The sequence below is a fragment of the Magallana gigas genome, chromosome 6 (assembly GCF_963853765.1).
Source record: "Magallana gigas chromosome 6, xbMagGiga1.1, whole genome shotgun sequence".
NCBI classification, from domain to species: Eukaryota; Metazoa; Mollusca; class Bivalvia; order Ostreida; family Ostreidae; genus Magallana; species Magallana gigas.
The window spans coordinates 30,978,805-30,997,649 of NC_088858.1; the positions used below are offsets into that span (position 1 = coordinate 30,978,805).

At 33.3% G+C, this 18,845-nt stretch overlaps 2 protein-coding genes across 2 annotated transcripts; both read right to left on the reverse strand.

Annotated features, from left to right (window-relative positions):
• Nucleotides 1-160: 160 nt before the first annotated feature.
• LOC105319967 (uncharacterized) lies at nt 161-7,693 on the reverse strand. The gene is made up of 8 exons (XM_020063953.3): nt 7,417-7,693; nt 7,240-7,270; nt 6,639-6,782; nt 5,530-5,778; nt 2,634-2,696; nt 2,071-2,214; nt 1,287-1,523; nt 161-194 (listed from the first exon to the last, which is right to left on the reverse strand). Exons 1-8 carry the CDS (start codon nt 7,465-7,467, stop codon nt 166-168), a joined length of 948 nt encoding a protein of 315 aa, XP_019919512.3. The 5' UTR covers nt 7,468-7,693; the 3' UTR covers nt 161-165.
• Nucleotides 7,694-9,874: 2,181 nt separating this feature from the next.
• LOC105328008 (calmodulin) lies at nt 9,875-17,775 on the reverse strand. Its single transcript, XM_011428724.4, has 5 exons — nt 17,541-17,775; nt 14,416-14,458; nt 13,980-14,123; nt 12,771-13,013; nt 9,875-10,896 (listed from the first exon to the last, which is right to left on the reverse strand). The coding sequence occupies exons 1-5, from the start codon at nt 17,541-17,543 to the stop codon at nt 10,856-10,858; spliced, it is 474 nt and encodes a 157-aa protein (XP_011427026.1). The 5' UTR covers nt 17,544-17,775; the 3' UTR covers nt 9,875-10,855.
• Between the last annotated feature and the right edge of the window lie 1,070 nt (nt 17,776-18,845).

An 18,845-nucleotide genomic window follows, 5' to 3' on the forward strand; every position in this document is an offset into this window, starting at 1 on the left:
AAGATTGTCAACATTTATTTTCAATAAACATATCATTTGATATCTTTTATCGTCAATATTCAATTACGCCACTTTTATTCACATTGAAAGACATTTAATACCGGTATTGCATTGATTCTATTTCCTCTTTTTTATCTGCATATATTTGTCCCAGATGTCATTTTTCTAAGCCTGTGTAATCAGTTTGGTGTAATCTGTAATGTAAAATTAATCAGATTATATCTCGAAGGCTGGTATGTCTGCCAAAACATGCACAACAGGTGGAGAAGTGTCATTGCATTTAGGGAGCACCGATACACATCATTCTGAAGATATCTAATCAGTCGAAAGTTACGTTATTAAATACAGAATACTACTAATTTCTGAAAATTTTCACATTTAGCATTTAATGACTTGATTTTCAGTCGACTTCATGGCAAATGGAGGCACCAAGCTTGCAAGTACCAAAATCTGTGCTTTGGTACACAACTTTTTATTGTGCATTTTTGGTTAAAGTTTGAGTTTGAGTCAAAAATGTTTCGAGAAGAGAGAAAATACGCCCCTGACTACGCTTCTTCTTATATATGATTATGCTACCTTGATCTTAGACCCAAAAAGTTGGTCTTTGCATAATCTTTATTCATTAACACTCTTTTGGTGCAGTTTAAATTGGGTTAAGATAAAAACACGAATATGACAAAGTTTTTACACATATATCTTTTACAACCTTGATTAAAAAGCTAGAAGTATTGGTCTAAATTATTGCACACATTTCCTTTAAGATCTCTTTTGGTGATTTGGACACAAAAAATAATATGGAAATGATTATGTAAAGATATATTGTACAGCCTATAATATTGAACATAAGACTCTTCATTCAAGCACAAGATGAGCCTTTGCCATTCTGTCAACTGAGTGTTAACTGACAGATGTGACTGAATGACTGGGGTATGCCATACATACAGTCAAATTTCAGTAATCATTCAGTCACCATTAAGTTATTGAACGGCAGGGCTTCGTCTTCTGAAGATTACTACACACATTTACACACGAAAACTTTTTACATAAATTATTTGCCTGTAAGTAGGAGTTGGACGGACGGAGAAAGACTGATCACTTCAAGGGTCTTCTCACCAAGAGCAGATTGATGACATAAAACTCCCGTCTTTATTTTCATACATGTATATTTAATGAGCTTTTTACCTTCCAATATAATAACTACATTAAACAAAAGTTGAGGCATATAGAAAGAACAAGCGCTTCGATGCATTGATTGTCAAGATCACCCGAACTTGTTTTATTATTACCGTGAAAATCGACCTTTCCTTTACAATCTAGGTCGACCTCTCGTATCATTTCTGTCACCTCCTCCTCTGTATATCGTTCTCCTAGATTGGTCATCAAATATCTCAGCTCCTTCACCGTAATGTATCCGTCGCCATCCCTGTCGAAAATCTTGAACGCCTTCTGCAAGTCTTCTTCTAAGTCGGCCTGTCGCATTCGAAAAGCCAAAACCGTCACAAAATCCTCGAAGCCGAACTCACCTATGTACGTCAAGTAAAATTTAAATAATAATCTTATAAGTCGGACTTTTTTCAGGCAAGCTAGGATACATCCCCTTTGGTTTGTTGTAGAATAATTTTTTTTCTAACTCAATATATGTATGCATTTTCAAAATTTCAATTAAATTTCATTTCTTTAAACTCTTTGCATTCCGTACTCTAATGGACTGGCAATATGGTGATTTCTGTTATTCTTTGTGAGTGGCGTGATCATATTGCAGTGGAAATGGCTTTCAATTTCAAATCTAGTTTACAGACTTGACATACATTTTGTGTGATAGCTATAGAAGCAACTTTTAAACGAGATTTTTGTTGTTTAGTCTGTTTTATCACGTGGAATGAATATTTATCTTTGGATATAATTTTTATTGAGTAGTGTGTATTTTAACGTTTATTATTTTTTAACTTTGCTGCATATTAAAACGTTTTTAATTACACGCAAGTTCATTCAAAACAAGATTTAAAAAAAAGACCTACAGGTATCACAAACCATTTTATTTATATTAACGATTATATGCTCTCAGCCTACCATCTTTGTCCAATAGTTTCTTCATACTGTTGATATCTGAGCGTTTGGCCGTGGGGTCTATGCTTTTAATTATCCCTGAGAGTTGGTTTATAGAAACCTTTCCTGTTCCCTTCACGTCTAACATCTCAAAGGCGGCTCGAAATTCTAGATATCAATGAAAACACTTTGCTTAGCTAGGATTAATTAAAGAGAAGTTCAACTTTTTATTTTCAATTTTGAATTTCAAGAGTTGAGCGTCTCAATGCGAATTGTGATTTGTAATATTGAAGTATTTCAGAATTGGTTTAAAAGGTCAACTTCAGTCTCTCTAATTTTCCTTTATGAAATTGAAATAGAATTCAAATCTCATATTGTACTTTTGAATGCATAAATTACATAATATACTGCAATTTTAAAACGATAACTTTATAATATAAGTAACCATGAAACCATGTACATACAAAAACGTACTTTGTATACCTCTGATTTAATTGATTTGTAAATACATTTTCCATAAGGGAAAAATAACAGTCTATATAGATTATCAATATTTACTAAAAAAATTCAATTAAAAGCTGGCATACCTTCAACTTGTTCATCCGTTAATATTTCGGGCCATATGTTTGCCTGCAATGGTAAAACAACAACTAAAACATGTTTGTTGCATATTTACACAATTCATTAACTATGAACACAGGATTCAAATCAATATAATTGTAATTATCCGTTGACAAATTATGTCTTACCATTTTTCAGTCAATGAAATGTACCTTGCACCCCTCTCTATCTCATGTCTGATACCAAGGTCATTGTTCTTTGACTGAAGAGGTGGGTAATCCCAAACGACACACAACCGGAGAATCTTGTCAAACCAGATGAGGAATTTCGAACTCTCCAACTCTACATGTACACTATTTATTTACAGAGAGCACCATGCTCCACGGGTATTTAATCATGATGATTTTTAATCAATTCAATTTGGCTTTTGCAGTCTCGACGACTTGCAATGAATTTTTTTTAAACCCAAAGTTTTTCTTACATCTTGAAAAGGGTGTGAAAGACGTACATGAAAGATCGCCGGTGAAAGAGAATAATCAATAATAGAGGGTATTTATTCGGGACGGTCGCAAAGTTAAACAAGATCTGTCTAAATTACAGGGGGTTTTATTTCGAATTGATCCTCTCCAAAATCCTGGTAACGTATCGTCCTACAATTTCAGCTGATGATAAATTTGAAATATTGATTGTTATTAAATTTTTGGATCTAAAATTTGACACGAACTAAACGTATTTATTTTCTTATCTACAAATGACTGCAATATCATATCTGCAAGCGTAAATGTAACATTAATATATCATTTACTGGGGTTTTTTTTTTTTTAGATCTGCATATGTTTTGTTTTTCAATTGTCAACAGTACCACAAAAATATTTAACCAAATATTGTCAATAATGTCGGATGCAAAAGGCGATTGTGTTTCAAGGTAAATTACTAAAAGAGATGTAAGGAAATCATTTTTTTCTATACAAATAAAACAAACCAACAAATATAAACTTAATGAGAGCAGATAGCTATATACAATATTCCCATTGCTGTAAAGAAATATATAAGTTCTAAAAGAAGTGTCAGAGAAATTATGAAGTATTTTCTTTAATATATTTTAGGAAACAACTCTTTTTTTCATGTAAAATCAGTCAATGTTGTATTTACATATGTACAGTTATACCTATATTCATAAAATTCATCTGTGTTTGTATTTAATTTCATTTTCAATGAAAAGTCAACATATTATGAATTTATTCCATTTATATACATTTACTTGGTGCAAACAATGCATATTGTAGTATATTGTTTTATTGAAGTGTCAATATTTCAAAGCGTCAAAATTTGTTATAAAAGAAAATTCTAGTTATAAAATACTCCCTGATTTCCTCTACAAACAACTTGATGAGAAAGGAAGGTTTAACAAAATGATGAATAGACATGATATAATAACAGAGAAAATATAACAAAATAATATAGCAGAGATATTTTTACGATAACTCTGACTTGTAATATACTTTTAATAACAGACGTAGTTTACTTTCTTAGACCAAAACAAAACACTCATGGAATTATACAATTTTATAACACGATACAATGATATAAAGCTGATTAATGAACCTTAATATCAAATACTGACTTTTATCTAATAAGGTAATGCAAAGTGTGTTTGCTTTGACCTACACTGTATTTTTTATTCTTCAAATTATAGACAAAAGAAAATATGAAAAATAAGATGATAAAATTAACTTTATTTTACAAAACATATTTGATGATTTATATATAACAATGTATCACGTATCACAGTAAGATATAATGAAATGCCATGCAGATCAGTTTTACAAACATGCAGCACATATTAACATATCACAGCTGCTACACAGTATAGTAAAGGTCCAATCCTCACTGAAATGAATTGCACTTAACACGTCACAAACAGGGGTCTAACTTTAGTTGCGTACTTTTTGACTTCCTTTATGTGTCACGTCGTCGCCACCATCATCTTGACGAAATCTGCCATGAAATATAAAGAAATGAAATTCAGCATATTTTCACTTTTCCTATCTAATTCTTATTCAATTCTAATTCTTATCATTCATTTCAACTGAGAAGTGTTTGGCATCCGATTCAATAAATACAAAGCAAATCCTATTTTGAGCTCAATATCATTTCCTATAGTATCAACAAAACCCGGATCGTTTTCTGCAAGTAGAGTTACCAATGGAGCCAAGTACACGTAACTACACTAACATGTAAACATTAAACCTTCTTGATTCCCAATAATTTCAAGACAAACTACAGTCACTATTTTAAACCATATTTTATCAGTTAAAGGGACTTAGACACCATTTGACTTAAAATTTTCAAATTTTATTTTTCCATTTTCAATGTTTATAATGATAAATAAAGAAATTTATAATGCTTTGTCAAAATTTGAAAGTCAAATATCAAGATATAAGCAAGATACAGAGTTCATAATTCTTTGTTTTGTAAACAAAGCTGGAATATTGTCATTCTTACATATGTGTTGTTTTGGTGTAAGTTTTAATCAAATGTACCTTTCTTTTGTTGATAATAGTATATATGAAGATATTGAATTAGTTTAAATTGTTTTTAAATGTCATTTTGTCTAAGAAATGGCAATTCTCTACATTACATATTTTTGTAAAAAAAATATAGCTAAAGACTCGAGCTTTGTTTACATAACAATCAATTCTTACCTCTGTATCTAGATTGTAACTTGACATTAACATTCAATATTTTAGTCAATCATTTAAAATGCACCAGTAAACCATTTTAAACATAAAAAATTGAAATAAAATTTTTGATCTCAAATCGTGTCGAAGTCCCTTTAATCATTATAGTAATTTTCTATTCATTCGTGTTAAAAATTTATTTTAATTTATTTAGAAAATATCTGTTGAAATATACATGTACCTGTTACGTTAACCATGCCGTCTTCGTCCGTATCCGCCTTCGATATTAGCTCCTCTGCTTCCTCTTCCGTTATACTGTTGCCCAGAGCTGCCATCGCTTCTCTCAGATCGTTGGCCGTGATCTTGCCACAGCCGTCCATATCAAACACACTGAACACCTCGGCCAATTCATCCTCTGTCATAATCTCTGTTTGGTCACCCCTCCTTGCCATGATTTCCATGAAGTCCATGTAGTGGATGAATCCATTGGCTACAAAAGAAAGACAGTCAGTTGTGAATCCATTTACCACCAATGGAAGACAGTTGCAATTATAAGTTTAAAATCAGATGATAAATATGTTGGCTACGAAAGAATGAAGACAGTTGCAACTAATATTAACATATAGTGAAGAATTTTGTGGCTATCAAAAAATCAGTTGTAATTTGAGGTTTTAAACCTCCTTCTTGTGGTCTGAAGCATTTAACAATAAGTGTTTTGTTTAAACAATGTCTTTGTATTTATTTTTCGAGTTGGTACTTATATATCAATCAAACAAACAAAAAATAGATTGCGAAAAAACAATAATTTATCTATTGTGTTACTGCTTGTTAAGATATATTCCTAAAAACTTGAAACATTGTCTTGCTTATGAAAACACAAGATCCCATCTTATCAGGTGGTCAGAACTTGGCATATATTTATAGAGCATATGATGTCTTTTAAAAAGACAAAAACACTATTTAAAAAAAAATATTCTTAAAGATAAAATTTTTTAGTTGATAAACATTCTGAGAGAGTTTAATCTGTTCTTTATAAAAGTTAGATCATAATTATATCATTGATATACATATGTACTTAAATCTAATCACATTCAGATAAGTAGATTAAACTATAAAACCTGTACGTAAAGATTTACATGTATATAACTTGAAACAACTAGTACTTTTACTGTGTATTGCACACAGATGCATGTGTAAGAAATTCTGGAAATGTTTTCAAAATTCAACATTAATTTTCTCTACTAGCAATTTGAAATTAAGTAATCCGAGAAACAATACTTTTATCAGAAGTTAACAAAACTTGAAATCCTACAAACATATAGATCAATACTATAGCTACTAAAGACTAACCACTTCTGTCGTATTCACGGATCATGGCCTTGACATCATCTTGCGTGACCTCTTGACCCAGGGCCCTCATGACTTTCTCAAGGTTCTCCACTGATATCGTTCCATTCTTGTCCTTGTCGAATCGCCTGAACACATCTTGGTACACTGGAATGGTGATAATATATTGAATATATGAACAAGTTTTTTTCTTTATGATTCCATGCAATCTAATTAAAACTAGACTTGTATAACCGCTACTTCACGATATGCCAAACGAACACTAGTAGAGTTTCGTAAAGGTGCGGATTTACAAGTCTTATTTTAATTAGATTGGTATGATTCGTAATGGAAACGTTGTATCCTTCATGATACAGTAAATATATTCAATATCATCATTCATAAACCCGCGGTGATGTTAATTTTTCAACACACCTCGTTAGAAAAGCGGTCTTATACTTCTCTTTACAAATCATGGAAGATTCTAAGTTTACTTATTTGCTTCATAGGGAAAAAGGCTATAATTGCTTTCATCATTTGCATTGTTAGTCGTTTCTTAATAAGTGGAGTAATGATATAATTATGTAACAACATAATATTAAAGTGTATGTTGGCATTTACTTACATTTAATTTGTTCGTCCGTAATTACAGGGTCCTATAAATAGAGAGCAACTGCATTACAGTTTGCAAAACAATCAGAACAGTTAATTTTTCATCTTAAAAGTGTTGACAGATAAAAAAAACCCACAGGACTTCTCAATAATGCACGTTGAATGGCCTATTCGTGCCAATGATAACTACCTTTTTAACGGGTTTCTTTTTCTTTTTCCTAACAACCTTTTTGGGTGGCATCTCTTATACTAATCGCCCTTTGCAATGAGAACTAAAATCCGGTGCACTTAAATCTTTTTGAATACAATAATTCACTCAAGAACGGAAACCCGAAAATCTGAATGTTTACCGAGTTTTTTCTCTGAGCTAGACCATTGGGTGTATGGGCACGGATTGATTTCTATAGACCCCTGGTAAAGTCCTGGCGTTCGTGCTGCCTTTCTAATCTACTTTTATCATTTTGACCCCCCTGATAATCTGAACTAATCATAAAGACTTGTAATAAATCTAAATATGAAAGAACCACACACAATCTGAAGTAAACAAATATGGCTTACCATAGTTCCCGTAATCGTCTGGAAATCTTTACTAATGGTGGCATTTCAATAGCGAACAGCTCGAACGAGCAGGAGTTTAAATCCCCCTGCCAATGGTGTAGGTACACGAGAGACGGCAAAAACCGGTTGTGTATACAGATATTGACAAAAGATCGATACCGATTGACACAGATCAACACAGGCTCGTTTTGTTGACATTTTATTTTACAAGGTGGATCCTTTTAATAAACAAAAATGGGTCCTTTACACATACATGTGACACCTCTCCCCTCCTCTTCTCCTTCCAGTCAAATTTTAATTTGTTTAAGTAGGTGAGATTTTAAAAATATATTTTAATCATTTTATAATTCACGTTGCAGCTCAAGTTGGTTTGGAAGCATTTGTTTTCCCCCTTATTTTCATATGATTTATTCTCTGGTCTTGAGGACGTGACTGATTGTCCCGGCATTCTTTGTTGCTCTTTTCTTCAAACACTTTCAGTGCTTAGAAAATTTCGTAGGGTGTTTGGGTTGTATCAAAGATTAATTACCTGGTCCCATCAAAGAAGCATTATTCTCATTCAACTGTTTAATAATTAGAAATTTGCTATACATATTTCACGTACTTGCTGCGAATTTGCTATTTTGCTATACGTTTTTGTACAGTTTCAATTTACTTTCCGGTAGTGTGTGTTTTATCTAAATGTGAATGTTTTGTCGACATGTGTCTAATGTTAATGAAATAGTGCTTATAATCAGGAGACTTTTTGAACACGAAAGGCCTTCATTGTATGTATATACGCAGGTTGGAAGAGTTATGCCTCTTTGTTGTACAAGCTCGCTGATCCTACATATAATGAAACTAATAATGATTTTGGATTTCATTTATTTGTTTAGATATGCAAAACAAAGTGCACGGTGGTAAAGTTTCACTAAATACTAGTACAACCCCCACCACCCCAAAAAAATCCACACCTTCCCCACCCCCAACCCCCCCCCCCCCAAAAAAAAGAACAGACATGTATTTATGACTGATTAAGAAATATTGTCATTTTTTGCCAAGATGTGATCGGTACATGTATGTTTCAACACAATCTTATTACAATCAGATCTTTCATCTCGCTGTTTGTTAAACATGTATATGGTTATCACCCGTGAATAGATCTAACGCAACACCGTTCAGGTTAACCATATAAGGAAACGAGCGATATGAAAGGTCTATTTGGTTTCATCATAGCTCCCGGTCTGAGAAAATTCGGATGGATAACCTTGGAGCTACAGTGCCACACATTGAAAAAATTCGTGTATTTATAGCGCACAAAAACGTGTGCTGGTTTTGGACTGATTAACCTTATCTATGCGCAAATTCTGTGAAAACAATTAGTACCATTAAATTTTTCATGCAATTTATTACTATTGTGGTCTCTTAACTTGTCTTGGACTTTCTCCGGAACACGCTACCGACCTCGGAAAATCAAGTATGTTATATTTTACATCGAGATCAAGAGTCGCCATTTTTACATGTAAACAAACTGCACCACTTCACTTTACGGGGCCGATTATTTTCAGGGGCAAAGTAAAGGGACGATATCAGTAATAAATTTCATGAAGAATTTAATAGTTCTAATTGTTTTCACAGAATTTGTGCATAAATAAGGTTAATCATTCTAAAAGTAGCGCACTTTTTTCTGCGCTATAAATACACGATTTTTTCAATGGGTGGCACTGTAGATCCGAGGTCGTCCCTCCGAATTTTTTCAGACTGGGAGCTACAGACCTGCAGCTAGTTTCCTGATAGTTTTCTGTGATACAATACAATGTTGCAAAACAAGTTAATATCATAATAATTCTTGATGTTTCATTAAAAATTACTGTGACTCATATAATCAAATTTGATTTATGAATTTTGCATACGAGAGATTGCGATTAGTACATGTATCATAACAAATAAATCATGTACTGTAAGTCGCTAGTTAATCTTTACGTTAGATGTAAATTCAAACTCTCAAATTCGATCAGTTCGAAGTAAGAGGTGTATGATTAGGTAACTTCATGTGTTCTTGTACTTCTGAAATAGTAAAAAAAATATCATACAATTGCTAAACACAGAAATTCATTTGATTTGTTTTATTTGGATAAAAAGTTTGAACAATCAAAAACACTACAGCTTATAGGATAAACATTGATTGTATAAATTGGATAATGATTTTTTACAATTTTTTTTCAATAAAAACATTGCACTATCAAGTCTAATAATTCAATACAACTACTGTGTTCTACAATTTTCTTTGAAAATACATAAATTGTACATCTGACTAATAATTTAACATTTATCTTCATTATCAGAGCTTATTGAGTAGATTTATTCTACATGGAAATAGCATGCGCTACACGAGAATTTAAAATTACCCCTAAGAATCCTATATACAGTTAAAAAGGATTTTAAAAGGCAAAATATTGTCTATAGAACAATACTAAAACAAACTGTATCGACGAAAACTGAAAACAAACGAAGCACACTGGGACTGAGTCATTGAGTTATTGCGGCAAAAAGGCTTAGTGATGAAAAATGTTAAATGCTTTTATCATTGTTTTTCTCCAGTCTTTGAATAATTGATGATTGTACTCTCGTGTTACTATTGATGCATTGATGCTTGGGTGGTGGAAAGAATAATTATATACAATACATTTAACGTAAAGGGTCTCAAATTCATACAGACTATGACACGTAGATAAAAAAAAAAATCCCCAAAAACATGTTCACACTAGAAAGTGAAAAGAAAAACACTTTTACGATCAATGTTTTGCGATACCAGCAGTGTATTGAGCAGTATGGTTTGTTGATATTTCATTTATAATTGAAAAAAAAAACCACATACTAAATATGAAACCTAAATTGCATTCACTCGCGCAGTTATTGATTCGACCGTAAATTTGATCACAACAAGATGCGGTGTACCGGTATGTGATGTTCTCTCAGTCTCCCTCCATTTTCATCCATGATCTAAAACTTCGTTAGTCTAATGATAAAGTCTGTTCTATCGACACTCATACAAATAGGCTTTTTTTTTGTAGCACAGGGGTTCTTCTATTCTAGCCGTCCTTTTTACCAGACGCCATCATTTTGACAAACTCTGAAAAAAAAATCCCAAAACACCGGTTTTATAACATATTTTGAAAAATAGTTATATATATTCCAATAGCAGTAAAACAAATGTCTTATATGAGAATAAAATGCTTTAATAGACAAGACAAATCTACAAGTATATATTACATATATGTACTTAAACACATGCATCGAAATCATGCGAAAATCTAGACGAAGAGGGTACCGAAGCTGTCCTCCCCTTTAGACGGGTTTTTTAAATTACTAGCATCACATTACAAGAAACAGCCATCATACCCCCACCCCTAGAAAACTCGTGCCCCTTGAGTAAGTTCCTCAGACTGTATATATACATGCAGTAAAGCTCTTAAGTTACTCATTTGCTCTCTGTTTTGCGGGGGGGGGGGGGTATTGTATCTAAGGGCAAGTGTGAACACCTCCATCCCACCTTTGAAAATATCCTGCATATGGACCACAGACCAAAACAGTTTTATATCAACAAAATTATCTTTATTGAGGACCAAACCACATGAACAAGAGACACAAATATAATCAAAACTTGTTTATAGAGAATATATAGATTTTTTTTTATAATTTTGTTTTCATCATTTCCTGCTTTGATAAGTTTGTAAAAGGGAAAGAATCTGATAAAAAATGATAAACAAAACAAAAACCCCTCACAGGAAATAATTTTACAGAATCTAACGACCGAATCACACGGAAAACCTTCACATAAAAAAAGAAGAAGAAAAAAAACATGACTACTGCTATTGGAGCGAATCAACACGCAAAAATTAATTTACAAAATGTACGATAATGAGCTAATGCATTTTGTGCATTGCATAAATCAATGGGGAATTAGCGCCGCGATCACTCAACGACCGACAAACGGATAGCAGTATTTAGCGTCATATCCATCGAACAGCTTTGAAAATAATTGTTTTTGTGATAAGTTTACTGTCAAGGTCGAAGAATGAATGCATTTCGTTAATTAGTCAGACCTTGATATCCATAACTATTTGCATAAAAACAATTGTTTTAAACACGATTAATTATCACTGAGTTTAAAAAAAGGGGGGTGGGGGGTAAAACAAACTGCCATTTTGAAGATTAGTATCACAATGCCAAATGAATAATTTCTGTGTCATCTCAACATTGATTTGTATGGAAATCGGCAAATGTTGGAATTTGATATATGCACTCAATAACAAAGCAATTTTTATCAATATTTAAAGTGAAGCATTGTTTAATATTAATGAGGTGCCATTGTTGGCCATATAACGAGTTTGCTTAATATGGAAATGTTAAATCAATTTTTAACATCTCAATAACGAGATTCAATGCCAATGTCATATCCAAATACTAATACAGGTACGTGTCCAGCATGGAGGGGATAAATATTGATATCAAATTCATGTCCATTGGATGGAACAAACTATAAAAATGTACATAAATAACATTTTCTGGAATAATTTACTCCTTTTACTAACGCCATCCCTTTCACTTTCTAGAACATAAAATGCAAATTGTGAAGAGAAAAATATTAACAACAACATTTGTTACAAAAAAAATCATCGATAATATTATAGCCAAATTTCAGCTACTACATACAGGGAAATATTCGCCCCTGTTTTATTTTTCGCCCCTTTCGCTCGCGTTCTCAGCAGGCGAATTTAAGACTAGACGTATTCCAATGTCTCATTTTATCCCTCTTTAATTAAACACAACTTTTCTGGGCGAATTTGAGACGGACCGAAGAAACTGTTTGCAAGTGTACAGGAGGGCAAAAATAACACTTTTACAATATCAGTACAGAATCACGATAACAGGGCACATATTAAACTTCCTGGCAGTGACTCGAAATAAACATCGACAATTTTTTTTTTAAAATTTCATCTCTACCTTCGTAGTTGACCTGTCCGTCCCCGTCTAGATCCGCCTCTTTGATCATCTCGTCCACTTCCTCGTCTGTGAGACGTTCCCCGAGACTTTTCATCACGTGACGTAGCTCGGAAGCGCTGATGAACCCATTGCCGTCCTTGTCGAACACCTTGAAGGCTTCCTTAAGTTCCTCTGTCGTGTCAGTATCTCGCATTTTCCGCGCCATCATTTGAAGGAACTCGTCGAAATCGATCGTACCACTTTCTGAAATAAAACAGCGTACAACATTATACGCTATATTTTGTACCACTAACAATTTTTGGCGCAATGAATTGATCAAGGTCAGACTCCTTATTCAGTTTTGAAAATAATTACTGAAAATTTTAACCGATAATGCTCTAAGATACATTTCAACTTTAAAAATAGCATTATAAGCTTTTAAAACACCATCCACCAGACCAATTATTTTTTCAAGAAATAATTCTTCATATATCAAATCCTATGGAAAGCAATACATTTGTTTTGAATAATCATTATTTTATAAGTTGCTTGATCTGTTTGTTAATTAATATTTAGACTTTTAATGTACACGATATTAAGATTTCTTCCTTCTTCGTTCACTTGTTATTTTGTTCATCATGAATAAAGTTCATCCGGAGTGATGATCTACCCGAAATCGAAAGTTAAACAAACCCATGGAACAGCAGTAAACCACGCACCAAAAGTTTTTTTTAAGGGATGTGTCATCTATTTCCTCTTTTTAAAGGTATTTTACAGGTTGTCATGATAACACAAAAGCATAGCTATTATGTGTTTTAGACCATATCCGATTCTATTGTTGGTGATATTTTTTTTTATACGAAGAACACGAAACCCAACGATATTTTGAGCGTATTTGGTTTTATATAAAAAGAGAACGTGCGGAAAAAATTCCGAAAATTCATCCAATACAGCTATTGAACGATTTTGTTAAGTAATGCCGCGTCCACCATAATGTTTTATCAACCCAACCTTAGGTTAAAAAAAAGGAACCCGATTCTTCATTGTTCCAGATTCTACACACGAAAATTGATTTTTGTCATTTATCCAATCAATATAGAGTTCACATTACAAAGGTGCAGATGTGACGGCACTATAGCCTTGTCAGAAACACTGTAGAAGGCAAAAAATCGTGATCTGAGACTCAAGGTCGGCCATTATATCGAGCCAGGCGGTGCGTTGTTGACATACCATCATAGTCTACTTCGTTGATCATGTCCTGCAGTTCGCCCTCAGTGGGATTCTGGCCCAGACTGCGCATGACCGTTCCCAACTCCATTGTCGTTATACTTCCGTCACCATCTTTGTCAAAAAGGTTGAAGGCCTCTCGGAACTCTAAAACAGGCAAATAATTTTTTTTAATGAATAAAAGAATTGATTCCTCTTTTTGACGTTTTATCTTGTGTTTATTTTTTTATATATCAATATCTCAAAAGGAAATGGATATGAAAAGATTTTATTTCATTTAAAGCTACTGTATAAAATAAAATACATTTACATTTTATTTTTATGATCACCTTCTGCGAATTTTCTATACAGCTGTTGCCATAGTAATAAAGCATACTATCAAAAATTCAGATGCACATACATGACGTGCAGAAAACTAAAATTTAGTCTCGTGTTTTACCTGCAACTTGTTCGTCTGAAAGTTTGATTTGCTCTCTCTGTGCCTGCAAAAATACACAATTTCAATAAGACTTCTTACGTATCTTTTATAATTCATATTTTAGAATAGCCTAGAGTAAGAAATATGCTGCATGGTAGCACTTCCTTAGCAGTAACTATATGTATAGACATGTACTGTAACATCTGGCACAATGGTCAAACCAGCAGACGGGCCAAAACAAACAAAATTCGTGTTCCACGCGTTAGTATATAACCCTTTAGTATATACTTTAAAAAAGACCATCTATTCTTATCAGGAATTTTCTTATTGCAGTATAATTTTTGACAAAATAATTACCGTGTTTTTATAATCTTTTTGCGTTTTACCAAATAAAACTTTTCTAATTGATTTTAAAAAAATGTATAGCCATGGAAGAAATTTTATCGGTTACTTGTTGATTGAGCAAAAAATATATATAATAAAACATTGAATCGGATTTTTAAAACAAAAATATAGCCAACATGCGTAATCAAAATTAAAGAGCTTTAAGCATGACTATCAAAGTTTAAATTGTATTTGTTTGTTTTAGTTTGATAATCCACTACATGTAAATGGGGGGGGGGGGGGCATAAACATGATACCATTTTAAGAGTGTAGTTCCTATTCCAAACAAAAACAGGATAAGTGGTAATGCAGTTTATTAACATCAACATTTTATTGCAACATTTGTTTTCAATCCTTGTCTCTCAAACCACCCATCCCCCCTTTGAAGTATCTTGGCTAAAATTTTCCTATAGTTTTTTCTTGGGGATGCTGATGAGTCCAGCACAAGAATCTTGGCAGTGCAATCGAAAATGATTGAAGTTCCGGAAGATAACATTTGATTACATAATTTTTTTTCGATCTGGGACCGAACACTTATTTCATCTTGGCCGACGATGGAAGGTTTAGTTTTTATAAAAGGGTTAATAAGTCATAAAAAGACCGAGAGATGTGAACGTCGATAACTACAAGCGCCGGCACATGATAGGGCCAGGATGGTGTGGCAAAGAATTGACCTTAACCATATATAGTGTATGTAGTCTTTTGGGAGCGTGTTGGGGCATATTTCCAATTAATGTCCTCCGGCTGCGTTAAATTCAATTATTGGCGCCTCTGATGCGTGAAAGTATGTAAGCATAATTTGATATAACAATAACATATTATTGATTACAAAAGAACACGAGAAAGCCCAATATGTATATGTCTGGGTCCATTGCCATGCCGGTTATTATAGTGAAATATACCTTTGGTTTCAGAGCATCTAATATTAATGATAGCAAGTAGCGTTGATCGATTAAAGAGCTATCATAAATACCCAGAATTCCCTACAGGATATGTTTGTGGAGGAAATACTTTTATTTCAGATCCCCAATGAATGGTAAACATAGATTAATATGCCCGGTTTATTGAAAGCTCCGCGCTCGATCGATCACGTGACCGTTCTGTTCGGCCTGTTAATGAAAGTTTATTTTTTGCGCGAAGTACCAATCAGACACACTTGAGTACGGGCTAGCGTGACAATGGAGAAACATGATCGATCGCCTAAACGCAAATAAATGTGGAATAAACTATTAAATATGCAAAAGTTAAAAGAAAACGTGCCAACGCAAAATTATGAGTTGTTATCCTATTTCAGACTGAAAAGTTTATTGATCATCTCTCTCTCTCTCCCTCTCCCTCCCTCTCTCTCTCTCTCTCTCTCTCTCTCTCTCTCTCTCTCTCTCACCAATTAGCCCAAAAGTATTCGTTTCGAATGTTTCTAGTAAATGAATTATGGCTCGAATGTTATATCTCCTCTTTATCTTAAATGTAAGATGTGAAACTTCTCAAAAATTCCAAATTTAAACGTGGGAGTTTCTAGGGGGTTCGAATATTTGCAAAATCTAGTTTTGGTGGTAATGCAATAGTTTCGAATTCAATAGTTTCTTGGAAGAAACAAAAATAAGCACATAAAAAATATTGATTTTATACACCCAATGTGTTCTGATTAATGGCACCCATGTTATTAAAAAACAAAGATTTATCTCATGAATCAAATAAGGAACAAATATTTTCAAGTTAATTTTTGTTTCCCCATATCATGTTTTGTCGAAGTTTCTTCCGTTAATATATTCTATTGTTTTTCCTTGTTACCAACTAACTGATCGGCCTATCTAACCTCAATGCTATTCATCACTTTACATTTTATTTTTTGTGCTACTTAATGCAGAACATAGTTAAACTTTATTTCTTATCAAGGAAATATTAAGCTATCACTTGGCCTAGAATCACTTCATTACTGTTATATTAACGTTATTGATATGGTTTTCAAACGAGTCATTTATCGGGAATTTTTTTCTGCGCAATAAGTAAGCTCTTTTGAAAATTAAAATTAAACCTTGCCAGATGGATTAATATCGATTTTTAAACACTTTTTTCTAAATAACATTACCTTGCAGAGAAAAGACGATATAATGAGACAAAAGACGAAGGTTTTTGGTTTTTTTTTAAAAATACTTTTTTGTCATCAATAAGGTAAAATAATGTGAAAAGAAAATACATCCATCAGAAAAGTATAAAGAAAATATGTCAACGTTAACGACTGTTACAACCAGCTGTCTCGGGCACCCTGGTGATAAAGTGATTAGAGGCTCGTTTGTTATTTGTGCCTGGATATAACACCGAATCGATTCTGCATTAAGATCTTATAAAAAGCAAAATGTTACAGTTGCAGCAGTTTTTTTTGTTCAGCAAACAAATTCGTAACCTAGAGTCCTAACACCACACGTTCTCCGAATCTCGTTCCTTTTTTTTTTCTTCACCGAACAATGGGTTACTTACATGATAAACACAGAACAAACAGTCTTCACGCCTTGGTTTTGACAATAAGATTGTCAGATCAATATCAACCTTGGACTGCCTCGCCCAGCGCCCCATCCCCCCCCCCCCCCCAAAACACACACACACACACTTTCCCTTTACTTAAAAACATTTAAATAAATATTGGCAAAAATTCTTAGTACTTATTTTGCCGGGTTTTTTTTAGCAGTCAAAAAAGACAGTAGTAGCAAAATACTACTGTATTGATTAAAAATTACTAAGTTTAAATAAATAAAAAATCTTACCATTTCGATAAAGTGACGATGGTACTAGAATAAATCTTTGTGTTCACTTTACTAGCTTGAACTGGAAACAACTAAGCCACGAATGCTCTCGTTCTATTATCAATAACTGTCACAATGCGACATGTTCTATCCACATTAATTATACAACAGCGTTGGGCCGCACTCTACCTCCCTGGCGCACCCGAACTGAACGCGACCAGCATCAGATAGAACGAGGCTCCGGTTCAGAGCGTCAGATATTGATCCTGGCTAGGTATAGACCAAACTTCAGGCCTCCATTGTTTGTCGCATAATTAATCAAACAAAAACAGATTTCGGCAATTTTTTGTTCTCTCTTTTTTCTCTCTCTCAATGTTTCTTTTGTTTATCAATATGCTTGACCAAATATCACAAATACATCACTCAAACAAGCGTTACATGCCGGTAATGGGGTTGATTGTCAATATTCGACTAATTACCGTAAAATCAACAAATTGAACAGCGCCTGTTTTATGATCAAATACGGAAAGTATCAGAAATCATTCTTCGTCAATTATCTTGTTCCAGTTTATTGCTGTGTGAAAGGACGAGGCCATGGAATTTCTGATTGATCATGTTGAAATCTACATTAGTGTTAAGATGGCTTAATGATGGAGTGGCTTACGACACAACGATTCATATTAAACTAAGTTGACATTGTTGAGTGTTGTCAAATCAAGATATACCGTAACGATAAAATTTCTGTAATTTTCTCTCATCTTCGTAAGGCACGGGATCATATTTTCTATTGAGCTTTACGTCAAAAAAAAAAATACCTGCTTACAATATAGTGCATTTTCTGGGGGTAATTTTGCAGGTGCAAAAAAAATTAGCCAGAATTATTCCCACACACACTCTTTCACATGTATTCAGACCGAGATTCGTTGATGCCTATCTAGACTGTAGGTCAAATATGTTATTGTAATAGTGTACGGGTTCAGGATCTTTTATTTACATCTATCGAGTATTTTCTCCTCGATTTCAGAAGAAAACCGGTTGTGATTCATAGCTCTATAGAAACCGACAGGACTGAATTCGACACGATCAAGTCTAACCAGTTTAATTTACGATCTGCACGAAATAAACTCAAATTCCCTTATAAGACGACTTTGCTATTTCTTTTAACTAGCGTACTAATTTTACTTTCTTTTTACGATCAATCCATTTATTGGTTTAAAAAAATGTAAACATAAACAATACAATGTAAATCCTATCATCGATGATTTAATGATACATAATACGTACTTTTTTCTGCAATGTCACTATTTTTACATCCCGCATGAGACG

Bases quoted from the DNA above. Each gene is read 5' to 3' on its own strand.
- LOC105319967 (XM_020063953.3), bottom strand. From the start codon at position 7,467: ATGCCACCCAAAAAGGTTGTTAGGAAAAAGAAAAAGAAACCCGTTAAA. The intron at 2,697-5,529 runs GTACATGTATAT...AACATGTTTTAG, and splicing joins CGGCATGGTTAACGTAACAG to TTGTTGTTTTACCATTGCAG. The intron at 2,215-2,633 runs GTATGCCAGCTT...ATTGATATCTAG, and splicing joins AACGGATGAACAAGTTGAAG to AATTTCGAGCCGCCTTTGAG.
- LOC105328008 (XM_011428724.4), bottom strand. The intron at 13,014-13,979 runs GTATGTCAACAA...GTTTTATTTCAG, and splicing joins CAACGAAGTAGACTATGATG to AAAGTGGTACGATCGATTTC. The intron at 10,897-12,770 runs GTAGAGATGAAA...TTTTTTTTTCAG, and splicing joins CGGACAGGTCAACTACGAAG to AGTTTGTCAAAATGATGGCG.